Raw genomic sequence first — 13,686 nt, 5'->3', positions numbered from 1 at the left:
TTAATTTTGAAAAGAAAGCCTTTTCTTTAGCTGCAGTGCGTTTCATTCGATTCCTGTGAAGCAATGACTCAGACTATGTGTTAAACGAACGTTTTGCTAGTAGTGTGCAATGTCACCTGGCTTTTCAATGCACTCTCTTGCCACCATGTTTCACTGTTATAGTTAGCCGTAAAACATATGTAATGCTTTTATTTTTGCCAACCTTAATAATAACGCAGAATGCGTGTAAGTTCACTTGGCGCTGGTACATGATGTAACCTTCAGGAACCACTCCCCAACGGCTTCTTGCTTTATAACTTTTTAAATTTATTTATTTTTTAATGAACTTTATTGGACAAACAACGAGTATACAACATACAAACAGATGAAGTATACAAAAGAACAACATGAACACAGGGGGTAAAACTCTTGCTTCATTCCTGCTTGGTCTGGTAATGTTTTATAAATGTATGCTTACATAAATGTATGTAAGCCTTATCCTTAATGGAGGGAGGATTTATTTGAAGATCACTGAATTAAACTACGTTACTTGCTGGCTGTAAGATACACTGCAGCAGGAAGTACTTGTATTATCTGCAGGCTGACAAATGTCTTCAAAGGATGTGACACATGGGGAAATCTTCCTCCTTCGAGTAAACCACACATGGCATGTTTCAATAGAAAGATTAGTAAATACGGTAACTCATAAGGAAGCAGACATCATTTAGATAGCACAAATATTTTTAGGTTATTCTTTCAGTATATATTTCCTGGTTATGTTCTTGGTGTTTTTAAATGCCAAAAAAAATGATGAAACGTTTTTGTTGTATGGTGCCTTTATGTGATAAACTTGGTCACTGATATTAGTCGACCAACAATTACAGTTTTTTTTTTCTGATGTTTGTTGATATGATAATGTTCCATAGTTTCATTTCAGTACAGTTTGTCCAGCAGAGAGACATGAACTATTACATCCTTATTACTGGCTGTAATATCACTGCCCTGTAAGTTGATTAGAAAATCAAACATTGCTAGTATGAACCAATCGTGCCAATCATTGGGTGCGCTGGTTAACTGCTGGATGTAATATATTAAGAAGCAGGCTGCTCCTGTTTGTTACAGGCCCACATCTTGTAGATGAGAGGGCTGGATAGCAGAAAGAGATGATGTGATTCTGCACTGCACAGATCTCATTCTTCCCTTATACAGAGGAAATAGTTGAACAGATTCTCACTCTATATGCACTTTGATCCACATAGTGTTAATAAAACAAATTTCAACAACAAACAGCACAGCCTTCATAAGGTGACACAGTTTTGTAGATGCCAAGCAAAGCTGTAAACTGCATGGTACAGTAAAGACAATTGAATACTGTTCTTTATCCTTATTTTACTTGAGAACTGGCTCAATTACTTATTTTCTGTTAACTTGTCTGTGTGGGACCACAGGAGACAGCCCATGCAGATCTGCGCTTGCTTTTTTTTTTTTTTTGATACTAGATGTTCTTCCTGACCCCCTAAGGGATTTATCTCCTCCATTATCATCCAAGTCTTTCCTGCACATATTTGCATTCCCAAAAAGAACCAGAAAAGCCAAATCCTGTGTGATCCACAGCTCAGAGAATACCGTGTATATAAAACAAGGTTTTACTGTATACAAAATAAGGGTTTTAAGGCAGTTAGTGTAGAGGAAACACTCCACCCTGCAATACCATGAATAGCTGCTCTGTTACCTGATTTGCTGCACGTCCTTTTTTTTTTTTTTTTTTTCTTTTTCCCTTCCCTCCTCTCTCGTGCTCTCTCCTGGCCTCTCTCTCTTTTCGCTGCCCACTGCCTCATTGACTCTTTGTCCTATATTCTGTTTTTAGAACAACAACAAAACCAGGAGCGATGGATCAGATGAGATTGGCGTTTAACGGCGTGGTACGTTCACAGCCTAAATTTTGCACATCGTCACATCTTCATCACCGTTTGTATCTTGAGCAAACTGATAAAACGGCTGCAATCACAAAGTGATAAGCTTTGTTTTGCTTTTTCTTTTCTTTTTATTTTAACAACTCTACCATTGTTACTACTATGCTGCTCTTGCTCTTATGCAGCTGCTGAATCTGGAGCATGTTGCTCTCATAATTTTCACTCTGATCTTCTCCAGGTTAAAAGTGTGCGTTACAGCAGGTTCCCCCTGCAGCCCACAGAGAACGGAGAAAGTCATCTGGAGGTCAAACTGTCTGAAGATGGTGCTGAGGAGTTTACAGACGTGGAGGCCGAGGGCTCGCCAAGCTTCAGACCGGCACCTCAAAATTATAGCCGGCATTCCATTGCCTTCCTACTCCTGGGAACCCTGCTGATATTTATCGTTGGTAGGTTATGCTCTGAAAACCTCTTATACTAATCCAAGTCTACAGAAAGGAAAATGACTCTCTTTATGTACTTTGTATGTACTACATTTTAATCGGTTTTGGTGTGTGCTGTGTCTTCCAGGCTATCTGGTTGGTTATATCAGTCACAGTAAACCTAAAGTGGAGTCGCTGAACTGCAGCCTAGTGACACAAGCTCCGGTTGCACCAGTGACACAAGCTCCGGTTGCACCAGTGACACAAACTCCGGTGGCACCAGTGACACAAGCTCCGGTTGCACAACCTGCAGAGGTTGAGATGGACTTCAAGAACATCTCTCAACTTCTTGCGAGGAAAATGACCAAAGAGGCCTTTCAAAAGACTCTAAGGTACACTGAATATGCACACACCTTCAAACCAAACACACATTTAATATCAGTATGGGCACACATCAAACAACTCTACTGCTGAACCAATAAAAAGTAAATGATTACAAAGAGAAACATTTCTCTCTAACACTAAATCGAATTAGGACACGTGACTTGAGGGAAAAATAATGGATAAATAAATGTGGTGAATTATAAATCCTTATTTCCAGTGCAGAGGAGAAGGTTGCATTAAAACGAGTTGATTTTAAGTGCCGTTAGTGATGGTTAAACGTTGTCAAGATTCATTCAAACTACTGCCATACCCCTGCTTCTTCATAATTTTAACAGAACTGATTATGGGATCTATTTGGCTGCCTGGACTAATGTTTGTCATCTATTAAGCTTTCACTGCAAATGAAAGTTGGCGGTGGAGGGGGAACTTTGACTTGCAGGGGTTTTTCATGTAGACTCATTTTCACCTTCGACTTCTCATTGTGAAACTACACTCATTATTTTCAAAAAGTTTCCTATGTTTCATGGAAACATGATGCCTGGCGCTTAAAACGGGGCACACTGTGTGCTTGGTTAAGCCAGTGAGTCATTTGAAATGCCTTTTACGTGAAATGTTTGAACTGCATGTTAAAGAGATGTCAATCATTTCAAGACTAAACTGAGATGCCAACAGAAAAAGTAAATAAGATGTCCTTTCTGCAGGGACTTTGATAAGCCCGGGCGTTCAGCCGGAAATGATGAAGACATGAGTTTGGCAAACAGCATCTTTGATGAATTCAAGAAACTAGAGATGGATCCCTGGACAGGCATCCACTATGTTCAGCTGCCGATCCCAGACAGGTACCTGGAACTTAAAAAAAGTTTTTTTTTAATTAAATGATTGTGGCATTAATTCAGAGGGAGGCTTTCTATCTCTGTGATTTCCTGATTTGAGTTTTGCACGCCAAACTGTTTAGTGTAAAAGGAGGAGTTACAAAATCAAAACAAAAAAGAATTCTACAAATTGCACCTGAATTTGTCCATTGACATTTTCTAATGCTTCATTATAAGTTGTATATTTGTTAAATAAACACTGGAACACACATGCATGTTTGTGACGAGAAATGGATTGAAATGTCACAAACCTGTAAAATAAAGTGTCCAAGGAAAATGGTTTTTAACAGGTTCTTGCCTTCTCCTTTGCAGCCAGAATCCAAACAAGGTTCAGTTTGGTTCAGAAGATTTCAGCCTTACTGGGTATCTGGCCTACAGCGCTACAGGCAGAGTTCAGGTGAGCATAAAGCTTTGGCAAAGAACCACCTTAGTTTCACTTTCTGAAACCTGTGACACAAACCACGACTGTCAGAAGATTTGTAGTTAGGACTGTTGTTCAGAAACCTTGTGTATCTTGTTAATTTAACTAACTGCTATTAATTGGTATTTACAGGGCAAACTTGTGTACGGCAACTATGGGCGTAAAGAGGACCTGGATATCGTGAATAAAAATAAGGTTGAGTTAAAAGGCTGCGTGCTGCTCGTCCGTGCTGGAAAGATCAGTTTTGCAGAGCAGGTATGTGTGCATGATGAAGATGGTGTAGGTAGGGTAGCAGAGTGAAGCGTTAGAAAAATGAATTCTACTTGTGAGTAACTCAAATTTAACTGCAACTTTGAGGAAATGGGTTCAGTTACTCACAGCTGGTTGTCAAAGTTTTTCTTTAAATTGAAAAACTTTCAATTTAATTCAGCTTAAACTTTTATCTTTTACATTGATCAGCCTTCACTTGGAAGGCTTTGAGATGCATTTACATTAAGGAAGCTGACGAGCAGGTTTTGTTCCAGGAACAAAATTCTTTAGTTGTTTTTATTTATTTATTTATTTTTTCCCCCTTTCAGGTGGCCAATGCTGAAGGTAGAGGGGCGTCTGCTGTTCTCATCTACCCCGATGAAGCTGATTACAATTATGTAGCTGACACTGTGCTCTATGGACATGTGAGTTTGTAAAATAAGTCAAGTAGGCAGTAAAGTGTTGTTTTGTTATGATAGTGGATTTTTTTTTCCCTTCCCTTTTGCCTGAATCTGTGTTTTCATGTCCGTTTCAGGTCCATCTGGGCTCAGGTGACCCCTACACCCCTGGATTCCCCTCCTTTAACCACACCCAGTTCCCCCCAACTCGGTCATCTGGCCTCCCCAAAATCCCAGCCCAGACTCTCACCCGCAGTGTTGCTGTAAAACTTCTTCAGTAAGGCCACACACAGATCAATGCAGACATGAAGAGTGTTCTACAGATTAAGAAACATTCATATGTTTACCCACTGTGTGACGACCATGATGATCATGGCTTTACCATCAGCGTCAGTTAAACAGGACAGCTGCCAGACACCTCTACAATTTCATGCTGCTGAGTTCAGTATTATATCTGCCACAGTTAAAACTTTTCATTTGTGTTCTTTTAGGAAAATTGGTGGTCCTGAACCAGATGAAACAAGTGGTTTTAAAGGTGGATTCAAGGAAGTGTCTTACAGGCTGGGAGGCGTTGAGAACATCACTCTTGAGGTCAACAACAAGCTGGTGAACAAGGAGATCCATAATGTGTTTGGGGTGATCAAAGGATTTGATGATCCTGGTAAGACTAAACTTTTATTTGGCGTGACTTAGCTTTTGCTTAGTCTTAGGCCAAGACGTGTGACATTAAGATGGCTTTGTGCATGAACCTGCAGATCGCTACATTGTACTGGGAGCTCAGAGGGATGCCTGGGGTAGCGGCTACGCCAGAGCCACTGTTGGCACCTCAGTACTGGTACAGCTGGCCAAGGCTTTCCATGAAATGGTCGAGAATGGTAAGGAATAAAAACAAAATGCTATACAAACAACAGTTGGTGGGATTGGGTACACTGGACCGCAGTGCAAGAAGTATCATGTCGTCTATAGATGGGTTCAGGCCCAGGAGAAGCCTGGTGTTTGCGAGCTGGAGTGCAGGAGAATATGGAAGTGTTGGCGCTACAGAGTGGCTGGAGGTGAGAACTGCATACCTTTTGAAAGGAAATGCCTGCTGTGTTGATAGTGTTTTAACATGTCTCATCTGTTTGTTTTGTTTTCTTTTTAAGGGTTATATGGCCTCTATTGACAAAAAAGTGTTCACCTACATAAGCCTGGACGGGGTTGTCATGGGTATGTAGACAAATTTACACACGCAAGACATCTCAGCACTTAAATGGTGGCATTTGCCAGTTGACCTCTTTTGTTTTTTGTTTTTTGATTTGTTGCTTTTTCTTTACAAGGTGAGGGGGGCTTTATGGCCTCAGCAAGTCCACTGCTCTACAGCCTCCTTGAGACCACGATGAAAGAGGTATTACACTGATTCATAGTGATACACGTTTCGTACAAATGGATAGTTTGTGCTGACTGTAATCTGCCTTTTTCTTAAAGGTAAATAGTCCTGTTGGTGCTGGCACGGTGTACAAGATGGCAGGAGAAACAAAGTGGGAGGCTAATGTGTAAGTAGGAAACCAGTGTAGTGAAATGAACCACAGTGCATAAAACGTTAGTCAAGTAATAGAGGAACGGTCTTGCATATGAAGGGGACAAATGGATTTACTATAAACAGGCCCCTGGACAATATTTGACTGATGATGATTGATTGCACTCTGAGATTGCACACCTTTTATTTATTCAACTATCTGGCTGATGAGCTAGTCCTAAAACATTAAATATACATTTGCAAGTCGAAGCTTTTATGTAGGCAAAATTAAAGTGTGTGTGTGTGTCCAGAAATATGTATATTTTCAAAGTTGCCAAAGGTGTTCTTAAATAGTTTGTACAGTAAAACGACTGTAATAATCAGTGAAATCTGATGTTCTTTAAGCTTGCAAATTTCTGCCAGTTATCAGAATCCAGGTATTTTCACATGTTGGTGGAGTTTTATAACCACCCTCTTGAGACAAAAGCTTGAGCTTCACACGGCTCTGAATGCCATAACGAGCGGAATATTGCTTAATATGGTCATCCCAGGTATTCCGGTTGTAACCCCAATCCACCTGTTGTTCGAAAGCGGGGAACCAATTGGAAGTAAGGAAGAGGAGCTAAAATAAATGGCTCGTTTCAGACAGGATGAGCTGAGTGACTACACAAAGGCTCTGTATAAGATTAAAAAATATTAATAAGTGTGAGTCCTACCAAGCTGTTCTACTAGAGCCAAAAATAAGTATAATAGGCCCCTTTAAAATAACTGTCTAAACACTTATAAAAATGACTCTAAACCAGTTATTTCATAGCAGATAATGAGGGATTACTTTGTTTCTTTCTGTTTTACCCATCTACAATAACAATTTTTTTTTTTTTCTTCTTTCCCTGCAGAATGAGACCGATGACAATAGATGACCCAGCCTATCCCTTCTTGGCTTTCTCTGGAATCCCCTCAGTCTCCTTTCACTTCATCAAACCAAATGTGAGGGGTGGTTCATTTATATATTTAAAAAAACCAAACAAAAAAAAAAGTCTGCTTGTCGTTTTAAACATTAAGCAAACAGTGATGTGTATTGAACTGTCTGTATGTTTCTCCACTTAAGTCTGAGGTCTACACTTATTATGGCACTCAATTGGACACCGTGGACCAACTTAACTATGAAACCAACAATCAAACCAACGAGATCACGGCGATAGCAGCGCAGTTTGCTGGTCAGATGGCCCTGCACCTGGTTCATGACCACCTGCTGAGCTTGGATGTGAACCGGTACAGCAAAACTCTCACCAAGGCTGTGGCGGGAGTCTACAAACACATCCGGCTGCTTTCACAGGTTGGCGTCTTCTTGACTCTTGTTTCATTTTCAGCCATGTTATAAATTTCATGTGATTAAGAATATTTGTTTTGTCTGGTGAAGGATTTGAGTCCCAGCTGGTTGAACCGTGCACGAGGCTCCTTCCAGCGTGCTGCCATGAACCTCTACAATGACATTGCCAACACCAACTTGGACGACAAAGAAGCCTGTCGAATCCTCAACAACAGGATCATGATGGTAATGCATGTATTACAAGACCTCTGCTGGGTTGTGTGTTGTAATTTAAAAAAACGATACATTTTGAAAATACTTTTCTGTTCCGTACCCCTCATTTGTTCAGGTTTGCTGAGCCTCAATCTAATTTGTCTCTCCCCTCTCAATCCTAATTTTTGTAAGTTGTAATACCTAAAGCTCAACTGTGAGCTTGACAAGCATGCAAAACATCTGCGGCCCTAGTTTTCCTCTTTTCCTCTTTTCCTAAAAGAGGAAAGCTAAGGCCACATGGAATTGTAAGCTCAGTCAGTTTATAGATGTCACAGATGCTGACAGACCAAACTTCATTATGAAGCTTGGCGTCTGTGTTGCAGTGCTGTGCTCGCATCAGAAAATGTTGGTTTACACAAGATTGTCATTAACCAAAAGCTCAGACTTGCCATTTTGTTGCTTAGAAGAAGATTTTTTAAGTTAAAAAAAACAACAAAAAAAAACCTACAAGATGCTGGATTTTGTATTTTAATTACAAAAAAAAAACTAGTGATGTGGTTTGACCCAACTTAGAACATTGTGCTCAAGATTTTTTTGCACAATATTTTAAGGTTCCTTGCTTTATATTTTGATAGAAGAAATGGTAAGTGGTAGAGGTGGGAATCACCATACATCCCACGATACGATATTATCACAATACTTAACGCACGATACGATATTATTGCAATTTTTAAAAATATTTTGCAATATTCAGATTCTGTACATAAAGGTAAACTTTATCAATATTCATTTTATATAATATCAAAGTCTCACACTCAGTCTTTCTCTCATTTCAGTTTTATTGTTGACAAACTGAACGGTTTGTATTACAGTCTAGTCCAACTTAACTGAATGCAACCATCTGGTACAATTATAGCTATTCTGAACTATGCAATTTATGAAAACTATGCAGCCCATTCAGTACCTGAAGAATTTGAAAGTAAATTAAAACAAAATATAATTTTACATTAAATAAAAAAGTTTTAAACTTAATTAAAATAAAACATGTCTTAAATTAAAATAAGTAAACTGTCATGTTTATTGCTGCCAAAAAAAAGTTAAACACATTTGGACAGTGAAGGAATGTCAGGATTCTTGCTCAGAAAAAGGATCAACATGCTCTGAAGTCAGAGCATGTTCCAGTCCACAAAAACGTTTTTTGTAACAAAATATCGATTTCTGCTGTCCCTGTATCGATACATTATTAGCAAACAAAATATCAGGATACTACACAGTATCGATTTTTTCCCCCACCCCTAGTAAGTGGGTGCATCGATTTATTGCAACGTGCAAACATGCATGCAATCTACGCAAGTGGCCGACATTGTTTTATGGTACCTTATCTGTTAGTTACTGTGTAGTGACGTCCTGGTGTCTTATATCCCAGCTGATGGAAATGAATAAAAAGCTGGGACTCTTTTTTCTACACCTAGTCTAACATTCTTTTCTGGAACCACAAGGAAAAAATCAGCAAGAGCTATTCTGTAGTTACTAATTATGTGAATTTTGTTTTTTTTGTTTTTTAACTAAAGGTTGAGCACAGCCTCCTCTCCCCATACGTCTCACCTGTTAAGGTTCCCTTCCGTCACCTACTGTTTGGCCGAGGCTCCCACACTCTGGCGTCCATTGCTGAGACTACTGACGTGGATGAACTCCACACCCAGCTGGCCTTAGCCACCTGGAACTTGCAGGGATGTGCCAATGCCATGGTGGGAAACATCTGGGACCTCGATGAAGAAATTTAAATTGGTGGGACGCAGAGATGTGAGGGTGGGAGTTGTGTGTTTGCATGTGTATTTTTTGGAAAGTAAATCATAGCGCTCCAATATCAGCACTTAAAAGCACAAGCCGTTAATCAGAAACCCCAACCTTTGTTATAGGCTTATGCTCAGATTTCAGGGGAGTTCAAATCAATTCCACAAATAGTCTCGAAGACAACGGTGTTAAAATGTAGGGCTGAAAACTGTGAACAAGGATTACTTGAAGAAATGAAATGCTACTGACAAATCCACCTCCTCTCAAGTAGACTCGAAGCTCTTGCTGCGACCACTTGCCATCAAAGCACTAAAAGACCTTATATGTATTTGTTTGTTTTGTTTTTTTAATTATTTATCAGTGGCAGTGTCCACTATAAAGCTGCTGTTTGTCTTTTTATACGACATTATCGGAAGCAGTGTCTTCCATAATTATGACGGTTATACTGTCGAAACCTACGGCAGTATCTGCTACAGAAATGACTCCAAATGTTGCTGGGAAAAAAGACCCAGATAAAGTTTCATCTTTCTACCCACTTTTTCTTCCTTTAGCGTTGAGCTGCTGTAAAAGCAGGCTTTCACAAATAGACTGACATAAGTGCATCTGTGGACTCCCTCTGTTAGAAGGGAGAAATTAAGGGTATAAAAAATTGTATCTTGGTAGATTTAAAAAAAAAAAAAAAAAATTTATTTAATGAGATTTTCCAATGCCTGACTAAAGCTGGCAAGGAAACAAAAAAATTGTCTGCAGTTTGTGGAAAATTGTTTATTTATCACAAGCAAAGAGGTTTATTCTGCAATTGGTGGCAAAGTGAATGTCAAATAAGTTAATAAAAAACAAACAAAAGCAATGCAGGCACAATACTAAATCCTCTGAGCTCAAAGAGACCTTTATGTTGCACTGTCTACGTTGGAGCATTTAGTGAGTTTTAATATTTTTATCGGGAGCAGTGCCTTCCATAATTAAACCGCATTATCGGGAGCAGTGCCTTCCATAATTAAACCGCATTATCGGGAGCAGTGCCTTCCATAATTAAACCGCATTATCGGGAGCAGTGCCTTCCATAATGATAAACAGTGACGGTAGTTTTTGCCTACCATTGTGTGTTTTTTGTATACGTGTATTTATCGAGAGCAGTGTCTCTCATATTTCACTTGAAAAGTGGAACAACTTATCGGGAACAGTGTTTCCCAGAGTTTTATACTTTATTTATTTGTTTTGGGACTTTGTTTTGTGTGCATATAGGTTTTTTCCTTCATAGAGTGTGTGCACTCTTCTGGTTCCTACTGTTTTTGTTTTTGCATACATTTCCTCTTTAATACTATTGCTCATCATAGTGAGCCTCATCTGGGCAGGATTGACAGTACAGGTCGAGGTAGAAAATGAGGACATTATTCCAAACGGCACATAAACAAAGTCATCTAGATGGGGTGGTGGGAAAAGCAATTTGTCATTTCTATTGGTTATAAATCAGCTAGGAAAAATTCAATACTCACATTTCTAACTTTTCAATATGAATTGATAGTTCTGTTTCTATAGGGTTATTATAATCAGTAGGGGCTCATAGCCAATTAGGTTTAAATTGTGGCACCAATAAAAGTATACCAGTGTCAGTACCCGCATCAGATCAAAAATGTTGCTTTTTGAGTTTGATCAGTTTTTCTTAATTTAATCAAATTGTAACTTGCTGATCCTTTTCTAAATTAAGCTCAAGGAGAAGTGGTTGGGAAAAGAGAAAGGGGCTACACACCTAAAACTACCCTGCAGTAGCATATTGAAGCTTTTACAGGGTCTCACTCTTTTAATAGCTATGATGTCTATAACTACATTATTACTTTAACGTGACTTAACCTTGAAGGATAAGCAAGCCTATTTTAAAATTCAGACATTTGCTGCTGCTTTCATTATCTTTTTTTTTTTTAAATTACCTACTGCCTTTCCAGTGAATCCAGTCCATATGAGGCTTTTACTGCTTATGCAATAATTCTAAGCACTGAAGGATGTTGAAATGAGTGCACTATAATCATTAACGTTATAGCAACAAACCTGCTCTGTTAGCCTTGTGACCTCAAAACCTCTTTTCTTTGTTAGTGACTGAAAACACAAATGAATTCACTTGCATGGGTTTTCTCCTCACTGCATGTTACTAAAGTATAGCTCAGAGTGGAACCATATTAGAGTTTCACTTGTCCAAATTAAATTTATTTGTGGTTGTTTGTTGATCATAATTCCAACTATTTGCCTTTTTTAAAAAAAAAAAAAATTCTGGAATTGTTATCCCTGAATTAGTAGAGTTATAACCGTCAAGTTAAAATGTCATAAATCGGTACAGGATATTAAAAGCTACTAATTGTTTCAAAAGGATCTGTCACTGAAAAACTGTTTCATTATTTAAGCTGATTTCATTAGTTCAGCTACTCCTGTATTATCTTGCATCCATTACAAGAATAAGTTTCTCCACATCCTGAACTAGAAATGTGATCATTAGAAAATTTGTTTTGGCTCACTGTGTTGCTGAAAAATACTGAGAATGATTTCTGTACTTCAGATGTTGTTGACATTCTTTATTGTGACATCCATGTTCAGTAGAAAATTGTAATAAACCCTTTGGCTTAGCATAAAGACTGTCTCGCTCCTTCATTGTCTTAATCCTTACGGTTTATGTTATAGCTAAAGGCAGGTTCAGCTTTGAGGTTTTTTTGTTTTTCTCCCTCTTCAGATGTTCAGTAAATTGAAAACATTCTAATTTCCTTAATAATTTAAAATTTCAAGCTGTAGCTTGTGTAAAATTTTAAAAAGACAAATTTGTTTTTAGATAAATTTTTGGTGTACCTCAAGAGTTTTGCATGCAACCCTACATCGGACAACCGATATAAATCAAATACTTGCCTCCAATTTAATGAAGTAATGGTAAAGTGTGTAAAGAGGACGTAAAAATTAGCGGGAAATAAAATTAACTTCCGTAACGTGCTTTTATTTTGAAAGTTGCATTTCTAAACAAGATGTGCTGTTATTTTGGTGAGTTCCGTCTTCTGACGTGTCGTGACGCTCTGAAATCCCTGCACGCTCACTGGGAAGCGTCCCGGAATTAACGGAGGAAAGAGACGGAGATAACGGTTCAGGTGAATTTCACAGATACCCGATAAATTGCACGGCTGAGTACGGCGGGCAGAGTGAGGAGTGACCGGAGGAGAGGGACCGTCCCCTCCGCAAAGCCCGTCGTTTTAGGTCGGTACGATGGGGGTCATCTCTGTTGTTGCTCTTTCTTGGATATGTTTTTGTACATGTTGTACCAAAATAAACACGTTAAGTTCATAAATAAAAAAATTGCAAGCGAACAATAGTGGGAAAAAGTATAAAACAGTGTAAAAGGGGGTGTAATATTATTAGCCTTGGCTCTTCATTGTATTGGGACGAGTGTGTGTCCACTTAGGGCTAATCAGCTTTAGGCTGACTGACTGTGAAGATGAATTAAAATCTTTTCTGCTCTCAGCATGAGAGAGATGCTATCTGCTTACTCTCAACTGTTTATCTGACTGATTTAACTTTATGTTGAACTTTTACAAAAACATAAAGCAATCTTCGCTTTAGTCACGAATAAAGGGCTAGTCCACCATATGTACATGTGAGTTTATCAGTGTGCAGCTGCACTAAATAGTCTTGCAATGTCTGGTGTGGTTCTGCAGGGCAGGGATGTTATTTTACACTGTGGGCCGCATGCAGCCCACTTGGATCAGAACAGACCTCTTTCTGTCAGTGTAAACTACACGTTCAATCTGAGATATCTCAATATAAGAAAAAAGAAGTGCAGTTTCAGCAGTAGGGCACAGTTTTTCTACACAATAACAAAATGCTGTAGTAAATGAAAGAAATCGTTACCACTAAACTTTGGGCTTAATTGGTAAGAAATAAGCAAACGGGTAAAATTACAGAAAAAGTTCTGGGCACACAGACTGTTCTGTGGTTACAAAATGTATTATTTGTTTTGAAATTTCAACAGTCGATAGTGAAAAAACAATAACGTTTATCTGATTTAAGTCTTTATCTATTATTTAAAGTCCAAAACTTATGTATCCTTCACATTTTCCAAAGCCTTCCAGGGGGCCTGATCTTTGTCGTACCGATTCTGGACCTGGGCCTTAGTTCTGACACTCCTGTTTAAGAGGACGGATTAGAAACTACCATATAAGTAGAGAAAGATTACAAACACATTCATTAGTCATTTTTGGACTAGAGAGCA

At 38.7% G+C, this 13,686-nt stretch overlaps 1 protein-coding gene across 3 annotated transcripts in view; it reads left to right on the top strand.

Moving 5' to 3' along the window:
- Positions 1–13,686, top strand: part of LOC146511654 (activated CDC42 kinase 1-like) — a 37,321-nt gene that overhangs the window by 128 nt on the left and 23,507 nt on the right. The window contains exons 2-19 of one of the 3 annotated variants that reach the window (XM_085172108.1): positions 1,847–1,901; positions 2,131–2,338; positions 2,460–2,703; positions 3,397–3,534; positions 3,880–3,964; positions 4,121–4,243; positions 4,567–4,662; positions 4,773–4,912; positions 5,127–5,296; positions 5,391–5,510; positions 5,602–5,687; positions 5,778–5,841; positions 5,952–6,019; positions 6,100–6,167; positions 7,027–7,117; positions 7,239–7,466; positions 7,551–7,685; positions 9,224–12,674. In XM_085172108.1, the coding sequence (XP_085028234.1) occupies positions 1,869–1,901; positions 2,131–2,338; positions 2,460–2,703; positions 3,397–3,534; positions 3,880–3,964; positions 4,121–4,243; positions 4,567–4,662; positions 4,773–4,912; positions 5,127–5,296; positions 5,391–5,510; positions 5,602–5,687; positions 5,778–5,841; positions 5,952–6,019; positions 6,100–6,167; positions 7,027–7,117; positions 7,239–7,466; positions 7,551–7,685; positions 9,224–9,436 (2,310 nt within the window). In that variant the 5' untranslated portion in view covers positions 1,847–1,868 and the 3' untranslated portion in view covers positions 9,437–12,674. Of the gene's footprint in view, positions 1–1,846; positions 1,902–2,130; positions 2,339–2,459; positions 2,704–3,396; positions 3,535–3,879; positions 3,965–4,120; positions 4,244–4,566; positions 4,663–4,772; positions 4,913–5,126; positions 5,297–5,390; positions 5,511–5,601; positions 5,688–5,777; positions 5,842–5,951; positions 6,020–6,099; positions 6,168–7,026; positions 7,118–7,238; positions 7,467–7,550; positions 7,686–9,223; positions 12,675–13,686 lie in introns of those variants that run through there. The other 2 variants (XM_085172107.1, XM_085172106.1) reach the window with 2 other exon arrangements.

The sequence above is a fragment of the Neolamprologus multifasciatus genome, chromosome 9 (genome assembly GCF_963576455.1).
Source record: "Neolamprologus multifasciatus chromosome 9, fNeoMul1.2, whole genome shotgun sequence".
Lineage (NCBI taxonomy): Eukaryota > Metazoa > Chordata > Actinopteri > Cichliformes > Cichlidae > Neolamprologus > Neolamprologus multifasciatus.
This window is presented reverse-complemented; position numbering and strand designations above follow the sequence as displayed.